The sequence below is a fragment of the Bubalus bubalis genome, chromosome 23 (assembly GCF_019923935.1).
Source record: "Bubalus bubalis isolate 160015118507 breed Murrah chromosome 23, NDDB_SH_1, whole genome shotgun sequence".
Classification (NCBI taxonomy): Eukaryota; Metazoa; Chordata; class Mammalia; order Artiodactyla; family Bovidae; genus Bubalus; species Bubalus bubalis.
This window is the reverse complement of record NC_059179.1, coordinates 25924873-25942613: the sequence shown is the minus strand read 5'-3', so window position 1 is coordinate 25942613 and position 17741 is coordinate 25924873. Positions and strand designations below refer to the sequence as shown.

At 41.9% G+C, this 17741-nt stretch overlaps 1 protein-coding gene across 2 annotated transcripts in view; it reads right to left on the bottom strand.

Annotated features, from left to right (window-relative positions):
* Nucleotides 1–17741, bottom strand: part of SORCS3 (sortilin related VPS10 domain containing receptor 3) — a 637309-nt gene that overhangs the window by 102579 nt on the left and 516989 nt on the right. For both annotated transcript variants that reach the window (XM_025274418.2, XM_025274419.2), the window contains exons 9-11: nt 17215–17394; nt 4878–5024; nt 2872–2974 (exon numbers count right to left, since the gene is read on the bottom strand). In XM_025274418.2, coding sequence (XP_025130203.2) covers nt 2872–2974; nt 4878–5024; nt 17215–17394 — 430 coding nt within the window. The remainder of the gene's footprint in view (nt 1–2871; nt 2975–4877; nt 5025–17214; nt 17395–17741) is intronic.

Sequence of the window (17741 nt, the reverse complement as noted above, 5' to 3'; positions counted from 1 at the left end):
GGTAATTAAATGCAAGAGGAAGCAGACAGTACAGGAAAACACCTCCAGGGAGGGGACAACATAAGGGTATGAACATTCAGAGTGTACAGGAAGCATGGCAGGGAGCCTGGAGTAGCTATGGGGCTGGCAGGTAAAGGGGCTCGGGACTAGGTCTGGCTGAATGGCTACTGGATGGACTAGACTTGGAGGCAGAGGGAGTGTGAGTGAGGGCAAGATACCTGTTCCTCCTGCCCTCCACCTCTTCACCCATAAATCATAGGGCCATTTGCAATCACAGCAGGAAAGCGCTCTGTACACCTTAAGAGCCTGGAAGGATGTATGGTCTCGATGACCAGCTTGAAACCACAGTGTACGGATACTTAGTACTCTGGTGCTTCTGCTGCTAAAAAGCAATTGCCAAACTCTCCAGACTGGAATTCTATCTGCCTTCAGAGGTGGTCTCAAGAGGCATAAAAGATGAATCCCGGCAGGCAGTGTCATCCATGCCGCTTCCCCGACCCCTGGTCTCAGTGGGAGATAGGAGGAGGCAGTGAAGAGTGAAGGTGAGAGGGACCAGAGCCATTGACACCTGAAGGCAGGAGACATGCATGGATCTGGAAAAGGCTTCTGGAGAGACATGTCCATCCAGACCACTGAAGGCATCCTCGGCTAAGTTCGTAATTATTTTTCCGATAGTGAAACAACCTTCAGGGAGAACCGGCAAGCAGGGTAAGGAGAAGCTGGGAATAAGGAGGCATCTGTCAGTGACCCAGTAAGGCTTTTCATGAGGATCTTGTCAGCTGTGTTATGCCCCTCTCGATGCACTATGCAAAGTTACAAGAGTTACAAAGGGGAGAGTATTAGTAAATTCTCATGCATATGGGCAAAAGAAGTTTCAGAATCCAGTCTTGAATGCCTATGTGTTTGTTAGCTCATAAAGACTTAGTTAGAGTAATTTAGAGCCCCATGATGGTTGTAGGTGATACCAGCCACAACTAACCCTCCTGACTATGCTCGGAGCCCTCAGCGGGATCTTGTAGGCACACTCTCCAATCTCTAATTCTTACAACACCCTCACAAGGCAGGGAAAGATAACTTGATTTGCAGATGAGGAAAATGAAGCACAGAGGTTAAAGAACTTGGTCAAATTCTTAAGGCTCATAAGTGTCAGAGCTCAGCTTGGAAAGCAGGCCTACAGAGCTCCTAAGCGCCTTCATTCATTCTGGAGATGCACACTGAACTGAATGCACATTATTTGTGGATTCTATTGAAAGAGGAGTACAAATCATGTTCTTCTGGTGCAATAAGAGCAGTTCTAAATTTCTGTAATATTAATGATGATATTATAAAAGGTATCATGTATTGAGCATTCAATATCTCCTAGGCACTGTTTTGAACACTTGAAACCCATCACTTTGTTTAATACTCCAGTTCCATTATGTCAGTACTATTTTTTCCACTGTCAGTGAAAACACCAATGTTTAGAGTGGCTAAGCCACAGAAGGCAATCCTGGCTACATAGTTAGCATTTACATAATGATAACTTTTATTATTTTTTTTTCCTTTTTTTACAATTTATTTTCATTGGAGGATAATTACTTTACAATATTGTGACGGCCTCTGCCACACATCAACATGAATCGGCCACGGGCATACATGTGTCCCCTCCCTACTGAAGGCCCCTGCCACCTCCCTTTCTACTCCATCCCACAGGGAACCCAAAGTCTGTGCTCTGTAACTTTTCTATTGATTACTGTTCTCCAGTGTTCCTTCCACTCCAGTCCAGGGCCTCCTGTAGGCCTGGAGGAGAGGCAAAGTATAGCAGTCCCACAGTTGGGAGGCCTAACAGGCATGGATGATGGAGTGTGGGCGTCACTCCCCCTGTCAGGAACATAGTACCAGAGCCTTCCTTCAGCACTCACTGTGCTGGGCTCCCTGAAGCCAGTGGTGTTAAATATGGTGGATCCAGTTTCTATGGGTGGAGAGTTGACTGAGGTATCTTCAGAAGGCTATGCTAGCTGTCACCCCAATTCGAGTGGATGGTCACTGGTGGTGTTTAAAAGTTCGTGCAGTTGAAGGGTTGGAGAAGGAAGTCATGGCTAGCAGAGCAGTAACTCCAGGGCCTGGAGCTTCAGGTTGATGAGTTTACCATCTCGGCAAGTCTCTGTGAATTTATCTACTTTCATTAGAAAAAAACTGCCTCATACCAGAGCTCTAACTTCGAAGATTAGAGGCCTGCTTTGCTTTATGCCATTAATGTATTCCTGAAAAGGTGTATGGAAATCAAATGCATGCTAATCAGAGCACTTTCCCCAGGAGACTTTCGTTTTCATCTCGGAGTTGTTTTATCTTCATTTCTGATTGATGTTCAGTGGACAGTGGTTCCAACAATGCAACCTGGAGTTTCTCTGCCCTTTCCCCCAGGCCCTCAGCCAAGTGGTTAATCATGTATAAACAAATCTTTACACGCACCAGAGACCTCCTGATTAAAAACAGCTCTGGGGTGAAACCTTTTGTAAAGAATCCTCTGTGCAAAGAGAAAACTACCCCAACTTATACTTGGTGAGCTAAGAAGTTCATATATCACATTTTCTTAAAGTGAGAATTCCCTATTGCAAACAACCTTTCTGATCAGTTAGATGACTTGAAAAGGAACTCTGGCCTCTAGCTAACACAGGGGACTGCCCTGTGACCACGTGAAATGTTGCATTTACCAAAAGTACAAGGTTCTGGAGCTCTTTGCCTGGGTTATGAGGTTGGCCTTGCAGTTCCACAAATTCTGCCTGTTTTCTGGGATGAATGCCCACAGCTTTTACCTGATGCTCAAATGATTACATGAGGTCATGACGCATGCCAGAAGCCCTCAGTAAGAAGAAGCTCAGTCTTCCTTACCTGTAGCCACCACGAGCCCTGGAGCTGTCTCCTTGCTGGAGATTCTTCCTGAGGAATATGGATTTTCGGAGATCTGCAAGTGTAGGTGTAGGGAGCAGAAAGGCTAAAATGGAGAGAAAGAAAGTAGTTTCATTCCTGGGAACTTCATTCTTGTCAGGGAACTCCTGACATGCATCCCTGCCCCACCAGATGCAGGGCTCGCAGGTGCCAACCTTCCACGAACAGCAAGGGTTAGATGTGAGTCACTTATTCACTGCCCCAAGAGATGACCTGGGGCAGGAGTCATCTCTCCCTGAACAGCTGATAGAATCACATCAGAACCTGCCCTGAGCACCATTCATAGGCCCCTTCTTGTCCCTGCTCCCACCACAACTGTATGCTTCCCCTTTCTCACCCCCACTCTATCTATCGAGGTCCAGTTCATGGTCAGCCTCATGAAGCCTCCTGACCATTCCTTCCCACCCACAGGATGACATTGGCCTTCTCCCATCTTTCACTGTGGCCATCACACTCTGCTTCTTGGAGCTCTGTGGGGGCCACTGGGAGCAGTGGAGGGGAAAGTGAAGTGAGACAGTCTTGACCCTCTACCCTCTTCTTCAATCAGATGGTCCCTCTTTCTGCTTCATGTGTTTGGTTCCTGTTTATAATTTTACTTTGAATTTCACTTAAATTGTCTGAAGCCATTATCTGAAATTTGTATAAGTTTGTCTTCTTTACTTATTTATCCCTAGTTGAGTTTCTTTAAAAGGATTAGGGATTTAGAAAGATGTAGACACATAATAGGAGAAGGCAATGGCACCCCACTCCAGTACTCTTGCCTGGAAAATCCCATGGATGGAGGAGCCTGGTAGGCTGCAGTCCATGGGGTCGCTTAAGAGTCAGGCACGACTGAGCGACTTCACTTTCACTTTTCACTTTCATGCATTGGAGAAGGAAATGGCAACCCACTCCAGTATTCTTGCCTGGAGAATCCCAGGGACAGAGGAGCCTAGTGGGCTGCCGTCTATGGGGTCGCACAGAGTCGGACACGACTGAAGCGACTTAGCAGCAGCAGCAGCAGACACATAATAAAAATATATATATAAAAAAATTGTGAAATTGGGGAAAGGAGAAAATTAGGTTAATAAAATAAGATGAATCCATGGGTAAGGTTTAGGGAGGGGGGAATTCTTGCTGTGACCAGTTCTTGGACACAGGCAGGCATATGTCTCTGACCTTCCTAGTACCCCAAGCCAAAAACATGGAGCTGGACTGAAAACTACAAAAGGAAAAGGCCATGTTAATCCTACTTACCACCATACTCCCAGTTTTTAACCTAATGTCTGGAATATTCAGTAAGTAGTGAAAAGCAACTTTTTTTGCAAAGGAGAAACATAATCATTTCTGGGACTGTAGAAATGTTTCTCACATATGTCCTCTTTAAGAGGGCACTGAGGGTTGTGAATTTCACTGTTAATGATATGGCTTCCCTCCTCATTTGGAGTTGCGGCCCCTGAGAACAGAGATCATGTCTTATACATTAGATCCTCCATGTGCCTATGTCAATATCCCATACAGCTGGAACCCTGGGAATGCTGAGGGATTAACTCTTGTCCATGTGGACATACCAGCCTGCATTTCTTGGGCTTCTAATGCAGCTTTTACTTACCTTACCCATTTTCAAGCACTTATCAAATGGTGTCATATCAGTATCAGCTAATAGGTATTTACCACTACTGAGCTCTGCCTGGGACCCTTGGGCACAGGCTTTGTCTTATGCATCTTTCTATTACTAGAAGTTGTAGCACATAGTATACGCTCAAGTAAAAGCTTGTGGAATCCAACTGAACTTTCCATCCAGATGATATGGCAGTCGGAGTCCACAGATCAATGCCCTAGGAGTTGTAGGAAATCCCTGCCCAGCACCAGGCACACTCCTCAGGCCTCTTTGGTGGAATGAGGTCCCTGATGGAGCAGCCCCAGGTAAGCAGTCTGCCCCGTGGTCTCCCTGAGACCGAGACACTGACCAGCAGGCAGTGCACTGGGTCCCCTCTCAGGTCCGCATCTGGAGCTTGCAGGAGGCGCCAATCCCTGCCTTTATTGTAGGTGATGTATGTCTTCACCTGGTCATCCACCTTCTTGTTTGCCAGGAATATCCCTTTGATACCGGCTACCTAGGAAAAAGGGCGAGAGATGGAGAACCATGTTGGGCCAAAATGCTTACAGTTTTGGAGAAGCCTAGGGAGAAATCCCCCAGGATTGTCCACAGTGTGTTGGAGAACACAAGAGGAAAAGAGGAGGAGCATGGTGAGAAATGTCACATTCCACATGGTCTACAGGAGAAGTTTAAGCTCATTATTCTTGCCTGGAGAATCCCAGGGACAGAGGAGCCTGGTGGGCTGCCGTCTATGGGGTCGCACAGAGTCGGACACGACTGAAGCGACTTAGCAGCATCAGCAGCTGCTGGCCTCCACACAACCCCCCTACTCCCTCAACCACCTCCCGCCACAAACCAGATATTCCATCCTCCTTGTACTCATCTTCTTTGCCCCACTCTACACATCTCTGTACTTTGTTCAGAGGACTTTACCCTTAATTAACTTATTTATCCTTAATTAACCACCAAAATTTCCTCTGGGGTGGAAGTGGATGATAACAACTCAAGTAGTTACTCCTAGAGAACATTTGAGATTAACCAACATATACTATACATAAAATAGATAAACAAGAAAGACCTGCTGCATAGCACCAAGAAGTATATTCAGTATTTTACAATAACCTATAATAATGGAAAAGAATTTGAAAAAGAATACACACACACATACTCATACACATATATGTATACATATGCGTGTGTGTATATATATATACATATACATATACATATATAACTGAATCACTTTTCTGTACACCTGAAATATTGTTCAGTTCAGTTCAGTTGCTCAGTCATGTCCAACTCTTTGCGACCCCATGAACCACAGCACGCCAGGCCTCCCTGTCTATCACCAACTCCCAGAGTCCATCCAAACCCATGTCCATTGAGTTGGTGATGCCATCCAGGCATCTCATCCTCTGTCATCCCCTTCTCCTCCTGCCCTCAATCTTTCCCAGCATCAGGGTCTTTTCAAATGAGTCAGCTCTTCTCATCAGGTGGCCAAAGTATTGGAGTTTCAGCTTCAACATCAGTCCCTCCAATGAACACCCAGGACTGATCTCCTTTAGGATGGATTGGTTGGATCTCCTTGCAGTCCAAGGGACTCTCAAGAGTCTTCTCCAACACCACAGTTCAAAAGTATCGGTTCTTCAGTGTTCAGCTTTCTTTATAGTCCAACTCTCACATCCATACATGACTACTGGAAAAACCATAGCTTCAACTAGACAGACCTTTGTTGGCAAAGTAATGTGTCTGCTTTTTATATGCTGCCTAGGTTGGTCATAACTTTCCTCCCAAAGAGCGAGTGCCTTTTAATGTCATGGCTGCAATCACCATCTGCAGTGATTTTGCAGCCCAGAAAATTAAGGTCAGCCACTGCGTCCACTGTTTCCACTTCTATTTGCCATGAAGTGATGGGACCAGATGCCATGATCTTAGTTTTCTGAATGTTGAGTTTTAAGCCAACCTTTTCACTCTTCTCTTTCACTTTCATAAAGAGGCTCTTTAGTTCTTCCTCACTTTCTGCCATAAGGGTGGTGTCATCTGCATATCTGAGGTTATTGATATTTCTCCCGGCAATCTTGATTCCAGCTTGTGCTTCCTCCAGCCCAGCATTTCTCATGATGTACTCTGCATATAAGTTAAATAAGCAGGATGACAATATACAGCCTTGACATACTCCTTTTCCTATTTGGAACCAGTCTGTTGTTCCATGTCCAGTTCTAACTGTTGCTTCCTGACCTGCATATAGGTTTCTCAAGAGGCAGGTCAGGTGGTCTGGTATTCCCATCTCTTTCAGAATTTTCCACAGTTTATTGTGATCCACACAGTCAAAGGCTTTGGCATAGTCAATAAAGCAGAAATAGATGTTTTTTCTGGAACTCTCTTGTTTTTTCCATGATCCAGCGGATGCTGTCAACTTAATCTCTGGTTCCTCTGCCTTTTCTAAAATCAGCTTGAACATCTGGAAGTTCACAGTTCACTTATTGCTGAAGCCTGGCTTGGAGAATTTTTAGCATTACTTTACTAGCATGTGAGATGAGTGCAATTGTATGGTAGTTTGAGCATTCTTGGCATTTCCTTTCTTTGTGACTGGAATGAAAACTGACCTTTTCCAGTCCTGTGGCCACTGCTGACATTGTAAATCAACTATATTTCAATAAAAATTAAAAATAAATAAAAACAGAGAACATAGGATTTTGCTCAGAGGGGGTTTGTAGACAAGTTTTCAAGGCATCAAGGTATAATCTGTAATGGTGCTAAGTTGAAGTGTCCTGACTAGTAGTGAGGTAGATGTTCTCTTAAAAAGTTAATCAATAAGATAATTAAGGATAAAGGATCACAACAAACTGTGGAAAATTCTGAAAGAGATGGGAATACCAGACCACCTGACCTGCCTCCTGAGAAATCTGCATGCAGGTCAAGAAACAACAGTCAGAACTGGACATGGAACAACAAACCGGTTCCAAATTGGGAAAGGAGTACGTCCAGGCTATATATTGTCACCCTGCTTGTTTAACTTATATGCAGAGTACATCATCGGAGAAGGCAATGGCACCCAACTCCAGTACTCTTGCCTAGAAAATCCCATGGATGGAGGAGCCTGGAAGGCTGCAGTCCATGGGGTCGCTGAGGGTCGGACACGACTGAGCGACTTCACTTTCACTTTTCACTTTCATGCATTGGAGAAGGAAATGGCAACCCACTCCAGTGTTCTTGCCTGGAGAATCCCAGGGATGGGGGAGCCTGCTGGGCTGCTGTCTATGGGGTCGCACAGAGTCGGACACGACTGAAGTGACTTAGCAGCAGCAGCAGCAGAGTACATCATGCGAAATGCTGGCCTGGATGAATCACAAGCTGGAATCAAGATTACCAGGAGAAATATCAATAACCTCAGATATGCAGATGACACCACGCTTGTGGCAGAAAGCAAAGAAGAACTAAAGAGCCTCTTGATGAAAGTAAAGAGAGGAGAGTGAAAAGTTTGGCTTAAAACTCAACATTCAGAAAACTAAGATCATGGCATCTGACCCCATCACTTCATGGCAAATAGATGGGGAAACAGTAGAAACAGTGACAGACTTTATTTATTTGGGCTCCAAAATCACTGCAGATGGTGACTGCAGCCATGAAATTAAAAGACACCTACTCCTTGGAAGAAAATTTATGACCAACTTAGACAGCATATTAAAAAGCAGAGATATTACTTTGCCAACAAAGGTCCATCTAGTCAAAACAAACTATGGTTTTTCCAGAAGTCATGTATGGATGTGAGTTGGACTATAAAGAAAGCTGAGCATTGAAGAATTGATGCTTATGGACTGTGGTGTTGGAGAAGACTCTTGAGAGTCCCTTGGACTGCAAGGAGATCCAACCAGTCCATCCTAAAGGAAATCAGTCCTGAATATTTATTGGAAGGGCTGATGTTTACGCTGAAACTCAAATATTTCAGCCACCAGATGTGAAGAACTGACTCATTGGAAAAGACCCTGATGCTGGAAAAGATTGAAGGTGGGAGGAGAAGGGGACAACAGAGGATGAGATGGCTGGATGGCATCACTGACTCAATGGACATGAGTTTGAGTAAACTCTAGGAGTTGGTGATGGACAGGGAGCCTGGCATGCTGCAGTCCATGAGGTTGCAAAGAGTTGGACACGACTGAGTGACTGAACTGAACTGAGATGTCTTCTATCTCAGATGACCCAGCTTGGTGACCTGGCCCCTATCATCGGCTGTGACACCAGTTCACTGTGGACTTTGGATAATTCTTATTTTATCTTGGGTCTCAGCCAACTGTCACTTTAAAAAATGTGGAATAAGCCCTTCCCTTTCTTTTTTTCCTCCGTTGGTTGGCAAAGGATATCACAGATAATGTAGACCACTCTTGCCAGAGTTCCCCATGTATTGGGATTTGCATACCTTTGATATTCTGAAGGAAGAAGAGCATCACCACAAGTAGCTACAGACTGAGGAGATTTATCATCCAGAACGGTTCAAGACTAAGCACAGATTTGACTCACTTTTATTACTTCTCTGCCCACATCTGAGCAATAAGAAGAGATATTTAGAATGACAGCAATCTATGTTGTCTTGACTTTCCATTTAAGTTCCAAAGGAAAGGTAATTCAAATTGTTTAGATACATATAAAAAAGACTTCAGCAGATTTTCTAGATAACACTCAGATATCTCGAAATTTTAATTGTATTCATACTTACCCCCATTCTTTGAGGGTCATCGTGAATTGAGGTGTATTGCAGTTCTGAGAGGATCCCAGTGGGAGCAAAGGGAAAGACTTTCATAGAAGTCAGCTCTTCTGTTTTTTGTTTGTTTGTTTGTTTGTTTGATTTTTAATGACATAATTTAGCTGATGAAACAAGAAGTGCTTTTTTTTTTTTTTTTAAGTAACCTGACTGACCTTGAAAGAGAATAAAGAATGCCAACCCAAATACAAAATAAATAAATAAATAACAAAAACCGAACAGGGCATGTCTGGAGGAGAACAGACTGGGAAGGACACCACTAGGGGAATTTGACAAAGGGCCAAGGGTGGAATTGATTAGAATCCTATTGTGAACAGAGGGTGGGAAAGGACAGAAGCCAGGGTGGGGCGAGGGACAGTGGTGTCAGCGTTATGCCCTTTCCCAGTGGTGCCCTCCCTGCCTTAGCTGCTCAGAGACAGTGCCATTTCAGGAAGGCTGGTACCTCACATACTCATCCAAGGTCTGTGAGGCTCTGCAATCACCTCAGTCTTTAAAACCAACTGCAAAGGTGTCTGTCTCAAACCCAGTTACTGATAATTCCTCACAGGGAATCGAATCTGAGTTTCCTTAGAACCTTCTGCCTAATGGAGGCCTTTTGTTATTCTCTTTAGACACAGGGCTGGTACCTTTTTGTGTGTATTACCAGTTAATAACGCCATATCTCTTTCTCATACCAGTTGCCCCTCTCCATCGTGCACCAGAGGCCTTGCTATCTAATTTCTAGAACATAAACAGGTCAGAATCAGACTCTTGTCTGTCACCTGCACCCCCTGCCTCCTAGTTTGATGCATTTCAGCACGAATTACTAGCCACTCTGCTGCTTCTTGTGTTCTTCTGGATAAGCATGCTTGGAAAATATATGCCAATATTACATTAGCATTTTTCCCCTAAGAACCCCACCACACAGGTGGGTATTTTCTGTGTGCCTCACTTAGTCTGGAACAAAATCATGAGAATGGAGACTGAAAAGATACAGAAAGGAGAGATTTTGAGGGAACCCAGATGCATCTCTGAGGGTGTTCCTCCTGCAGCTGCACATAATGCCAAAGAAATCTCAGTCTTGTCTGGGGGAAAAAAGGAACACTTTCCATTTGTATTTGGATTCTTCTAAGCCCCATCATTGCTGCTGAATTGCTTCTTGGCTCCATCTCTTGAATAAATGGGCTGCAAGTTTGGAGGGTACTTTGCTTTCTGTATCCTAGGCCAATAGCTTTCAAACTTTCCAAGCACAGCCCAAGTATGAAATCCATTTCCATTGCCACCTAGTAGACTCATAACCATATATGCATATATGTGTACACATGTAACTATATATATATATATATATATATATATATATATATCCAAAACAAAAGTTCCATGAAACACTACTTGCCTTCACTACATGCAGTATAAAGAAACTGGAGAATAAGACACACATTTTAGCTTCTCCATTCAAGGAGGCATTTAGAATCTGATAAACTTAAACATGCTATGGGCCACTGTGGTTTGAAATCAGAAGCATAGCTGCTGCTGTTGGCCCCGAGAGCTCAAGGAGAAAGGTACCAGCTTGTGGTAGTCCCCACAGAAGAGAGTAGTATTGATACAAGATTTCAGGCCTGCATGGCCCAGTTTCCCCCTGGGAATCAGTCTGAGGTGCACAGGGACAGTGACAGCAGCCCCTTGGCAGAGCACTGAGTCCAGGTGGCATGCTCATCTGTCGCTCACTCTCCTGGGCCCCCAGGACAAGGGAACCAAGGTTCTGCTGAGAAAAGCAATTATCATGGTGTGCCTTGGGCTGTCCCTAGAGTTGGACCTGTGGTGAGGAGCTGAAGAAGATTAGTTTGGGTAAAATGTCCCCACGGAGTCTGTAAGTAGTTGTCCATCTGTCCAAAGAAGGGTAATGTAAGGTCAAGATAAAGCAGTGGGTGGAGGGCAGTCACTGGAGACAAGGAAAGCAATGAAACGTCAATAATATGGGCAAAGAGGCCAGAACACTAAGGGTGGCTCAGAGTTTCATTTTATCCATCCAACCAAGTATAGTGAGGTCAAGATATAATTAGTCATTAGGAAATCTAAATAGAACTAACAAAGTACCACTAGGCCTCTCAAAGAATGTCTAAACACACATGCATGCCACACACTCCCCACCTCCCCCCCACATGCACACACACACACCTGATAATACCAAGGTGAAGCAACTAGAACTTGTTTTCATCTCTGGTGGAGAACAAAATGATATTGCCAGTTAAGAAATGGCTTGGTGGCTTTTTATAAACATAAACACATTTTTGAGAGTCCCTTGGACAGGAAGGAGATCAAATCAGTCAATCCTGAAAGAAATCAATCCTGAATATTCATTGGAAGAACTGTTGCTAAAGTTGAAGCTCCAATACTTTGGCTACCTGATGTGAAGAGCTGACTCAATGGGGAAGAGCCTGATGCTGGGAAAGAATGAATGCAAAAGGAGAAGGAAGCAGCAGATGATGAGATGGTTAGACAGCATCACCGACTCAATGGACATGAATTTGAGCAAACTCTGGGAGACAGTGAAGGACAGAGGAGTCTATGGTGTTGCAGAGTTGGACATGACTTAGAACTGAACAACAACACACACACACATTGGACCTAGCAATTCTGCTTCTAGGTATTTATCCATGAGAAAGAAAAACTTATGTTCACACAAATGTTTACAGAAATTTCATTCATAGTCACACAGATCTGGAAACAACCTGAATAACCTTCAACTGGCAAATGAATGAACAAACAAGAACACATGCAGGCAATGCAGTGCTACTCAGCAATAGAAAGAAAGGACCATCTCTTGATATTTAATAAGACGGGTGGATCTCAAAATAATAAGTGAAAGAAGCTAGACTCAAAAGACTCCCTACTGCACAATTTCATTCATATGAAAATGTAGAAAAGGCAAAACTGGAGGGAGAGAAATCATATCGGCTTGCCAGTGACTTTGGATGGGAGGAGAGTGATCACAAAAGGGCCATAAGAGGGAATATTTTGGGACAATATCCTATATATTCAGTGCTCTATATCTTGATTATGGTGGTGGATGTACATATCTCTGTTAAGACTCATAGAACCAAAAAGGTTAAATTTTACTGCACATGAATTATACCTCAATTAAAAAAAATGAATGTAAAAAAAAAAAGTGTAATAGGAAGAGGCTGAACTTTTGGGTCAAATGGACGTAAGTTGGTTCACAGATAGCTTCTCCCTTTTACTAGCTGTGTGACCCAAATCAAGTTACCAAGTTCTCTGCATCTTTGTACTCTCACAGGCACAATAGGGAATAACATCTACCACATGGAGATGCTATAATAGATAAATAAGAAAAAGTGTACATATATATATATCATTAAGGGTTATGCTGTCCAATACCATAGCCACTAGCCCCATAGGGCTCCTGAACACTTGAAATGTGGCCAGTAGGAGTGAGAAACTGACTTTTAGTTTTATTTAATTTTAACCAATTTAAATATAAATTTAAAACTGATATCAGATTCAGTTACTGGCAAACTTCTAAATATGCTTGGAATCACCAGGGTATGTGAATCTACCTTTTCTACTATAAATTTTATGAAATGTAAATGCTGATGAAGTATTTATGCTGAAAATTTAGCATATGAATTGAGATGCTTGGGAAGTGTAAAATGCACCCAGGATACTATAGACTTGGTATGACAAAAATATAAAATATTTCATTAGTAATTTTTCATATTAAGTATATACTTAAATGATAGTATTTTCGATTTTTAGTTAAATAACATTTAACATTATAATTAATTTCACCTGTTTCTTTTTTACTTCTTTTTTTCTGGATTGTAAAAATGCCTGTGTAGCTTGTGTTATATATTCATTCAACGAGGGCATTTAAGGAATTATTTGGTATGCCATTGTTATTACTGTACAGATTTACAAGTTGGAAAATACTGAAGAAAATGCAGCAGCTCAAAGCATGTTTCCATAATACAATTGAGACTGTTGGAAATAATATTTGTTACCAGATTTATCAGTGGAGAACAGCTAAGAAGAAATGTAGTTTATATTTAGAGATATGAGAAAACAACAACAGAACTCTCCATGAAAAGAGTGTTGTAAGAGTAATGGTGAACACACCTAATCAACTACATTCATTGTCAACATTGACCTTGGATGGAATGGGCTCTGTTATCTTAAAGAAGAGATTATTATTTGGCCTTCAAGAAGTATTTTCTCCCCTGATTGTATAATTACAGCCATGACAATACTGCACTCTGAGGCAGGGAGTGGACAAGAGTCCCTCTTTAGCAGTAAACTGTTCCAACAGACCAGGAAATGAACAATATTTCCCTTTAGATTTTACGGAGTTGGGTGAGATTGATCCCCATTGATCTCCAAGGTCTCTTAGTGCCAAAGACTAGAAGGTAAATTTCTCAAATAAATTCTTAGTTTCTTTGTTCCCTTTCCAATGTCAAGAAGAGGTTCACGTAGAAGACAGAATGATACACCAGTAGCTTCAAGTGGCCACGGTCAGCTCAGGCCACTTCACATCTGTGTTAACTATACGTATCTTAGACAAGGAAAAACAGATGTGATATCCTGTTACACTAGAATATAAATCTTTGAATTAACTTCGCACAGGGACTAAGTCATGCATATATTTATTTGCTAGATGTAAAGAGAAAACAGATACAGTAGCCTGGAGAATAAATGTCCAACTCTTTAGTCAAGCTCTTTCCTAGCATCTTTAAATTTTTATCCCCATTATTTTCCAAGGTCATCTCATATTCTAATAAAATGGACCTCTACTCATCAGACTCTTGTTCTCTTCTCATGCTGGGACTCAAGCATGCCTTACTCCCATGCTCTAATAATTCATCATTTAAACCTATGCATCTGAAAGACTTCCCAGATTCATCAAATTAGAATTAGCTTTACTCTTACAGTAATTCTATAACATACAGGAATTACACCTCTAATACAAATTAGACCATGATCACAACTCTATTAGAGTCACTTACATCTTTCCAGTAGATGGTCTCATGCACCAGCTTCATCAAACAAAATACACTTCACAAAAGTGTGTTAATTTAAATGCAATTGAATGTAAAAGCATGCTGTTTTTTTTCCAGCTGTATTACTCAAGGGCATCTAGAGTCCACAAAAATTATAGTCTCTTTGTTAACTGGCCATATGGTACACAATCTCAGTTTCTATGAGAATCTCCAGTGAAGAAAGTTAAAGTCTAATGATCCCTAGAGACCAATTAAATTGAGCTTTATCTCCAGATCACAGAATGCATATCCAGGTGCAAAACAGCATCACCTTCTAAAAATCTTCAATATGGTCATGGTCCAGATAGTGTCATTCTTGTACTTGACAACCAATTCTACACAATTAGACTGGCTAGTTCATGGACATAAAAATTTATACCATCTCTCTAACTCTTGGCTTATGTCATTCTTGACATTCCACTTCTTCCCTTCTTCCTCCTGACAGCAAACGTACTGATAGTCAGATCGATAACATTCTGGTGCACTGCATCCCTAACTCAACTATTTTTGGAACCTGCCTGCAAAGATCACATCCTCTGTATCACAAGGTTGTGGTGTTATGGAGACAGGCTTCCATAAGAGAGCTTTTGATTCACAGTTTCTGCCTGAGACTGGATGGATGAGTTCAATTCTGGGGAGCAGTATTACCAAGAACATTTCCTCCTTCATGCTTTTAAAAGCAATAAAGCTGGCATCTGATCTCCTTTTGTCTCATCCTTTGTTTCTATCTCAATTGTTTTCACTCTTGGGCAGGAAGAAGAGGAAATTCATTTATGGACCCCTTCAAAGCCCAACAAACTGGATTGCAAGCTCCCTGAGGGGAAGGGCCCTTGTCTTTTCTGCTTTCCTCATGGACTTGAGCACAATACAGGGACACAATCAACCCTGATAAAAATGAAGGAAGAACAAGGACAACAGAATTGGCTCTAGAGAAGTTACCTTGCCTGATATATCTTGCTTCTATGTGAATGCAATGACACTATGTAATTTTTTCCCCTCAACAAGACCAACTTCAGCAAGATTAAAAAAAAAAAAAAAATCACATGTATCTTGGCACATTCTTCATTGTGATTCATACTCCAGAGCAGAATGTCTCATTGTTCTAAATGACCAAGGAGTTTCAGAAACTTTTTTTTTTTTTTAAGGAAAAGGAACAGCACAGTGGCAAAATGCACTCCATACCATATCAGCAGAGTCTGAGAAACAGGGATTTCTCAACTAAAGGTCATCTGCAGCAACGTCTACCTCTCTTAATGGGCTCTGACCACAGGAGCATGAATAATCCTCTTACCTCTATAGGCTTACTTGTGCAAACAGGAATGGCCTCCATCCTGGGAACATTCATCCAAACCTTCCCACAGATACGACTTACTGCACAATAACAAAGGTATAGTTCTGCCTCCTGGTGTGATCAGAGGCATGAAAATGTAAGCTTCTCAAAGCCATTTACACTCTTTAGTCGTCTCTACCAGTCTTTACAACTTTGGGAAGAAATCTAGGTCATTTCCCAAGCTGGAATCTTGTTGCTAAGTGAATTATTTCAGCACCAGTCTACTTCCTAGAAAATCAGGGTATTTCTACCCTGACATTCATGTCTCTCCTTCTTTTTATATACTTCCATTCACCCCATGCCTGTTTGCAATCCTCCTTCTACCTTGTAAAATAATTGGGATCTTATATATTTCCATCACTGTTAGTAAATGAGCAACCAACTTAGATACCAGAGTAGGGGATACTGGATCTTTGATATGAGAAGCTCAGAAGAGACCACTGTAAAGCAGAAGTCCATGTACCCATCTCTCTGTTTTGACAGCCACTCCCACATCTCAAAGGGGAAAACTCACATGGAAGTAGCTTCTGCAAGCAATCTGCAGCTACCACCCCCAAGAGGCAATGGTGAATGAATGACCTCCACCAGCACAGTATTTATGGGTCTGACCACAAGTTACTGGTAAATGTGGGAGATAATGAGACACACCTACTTTGCTAAAATCAATCCATCTAGTTGAAGTAGTCAATCAAGTACTTTCACTGAGAAAGATCACATACATTGTTACTAGAAGTATAGACATACAATATATCATTAGGGTTACTGAAACAATTAGGTTGCTTTCTTAATATAGTCTCTAAATGGAGTCACTTGGTTTCCTAGATAAATTATTCTTTAACTGGTGTGTGTGTATATATATATATATAGTGATATACATATGTATATCTAGATAGATAGATATACATAATATACATATGTATATCTAGATAGCTAGATATACATATGTATATCTAGATAGATAGATAGATAGATATAAACTCAATGAAGGTTATCGTATTTAAAAATAAGAAAATTTCAATGTTAAGTCAAGGCCGGTTCTTTCCCACACATAGGTGTTGGCATCTGGCGGCATTTTAGAGGAACCTTCACTCTTACCACTGATATTTGCTTTCTTCTCTTATAAAGTTGCTCATAAAACATGATTTTCCAAATAATTTAAAGCATATAAATAGTACTAATCCCTCCACCTAGACTTCATAGAAAGAAGCAAAGATTTAAAAAGGGTACTTAAGAGACCACTGACATCAAGTATCTTCACTTCTGGCCTGCAATCATGCTATATTTAAGACATCAACTCGAGCTACCATTTGTTGAAGGCTTATTGAGTCAACTACCACACGAGGTGCTTTATAAACATTATCCCTCATTCTCACAATAATTTTATTAGATAGATGTTTTATCCCCATTTTACAGGTGAGGGAATTGAGGCACAGAGAAGTTAAGTCCCCTGCCCCAAATCACAACTGCTAGGCGCACAGCTGATATCTGAACTCAGGACTTCATGACTCCAATGCTTGTGTTCATATTGTTAGAACTCATGAAAAAGAGAGGCAGATTCAAGTGCAGGATAATGTTGGCTACATACCTCATACAATTCAATAATGATGTTTCCCATCAGACCTCGGCTGCTCTTAATGTTCTCCATGGCCAGGGTGAAGTAGATCCCACGTGTGTCTGAGATGTAGAGGTTGTATGTGTCATTCTGGTTCCATTCCTGGACGGCTGCAAACACTTGGTTCTCATTGGTACTAATGATGTGCATGTCCTGTAAGAAGATGGAAAGCCCATAAGGCAGCAGATCTCCGTATCTCCTTGCCCACTGGGACCCAGAGTAATTACCATGACTTATGAAATGGCTGAGGAAAAGCCTGAGTTATAGGCAATGTTAAACAATTCTGTGTTGGGCCAAGGCTATAAATTATGAGCTTCATGATTTCTGCTCCTTGCTAAGTGACAGTAAGATGGGTGTAAGGGGCTTTGGTGGGTATCATTTTCCATGGCTTCAAGGGATTTATCCACTTTCATTTTTTATTTTTATAACTGAAAATTGGTGTTAGCGCTAACAGAGACATACAACCTTGCATGAGGAAACCCACACATGAAAAAAAGACA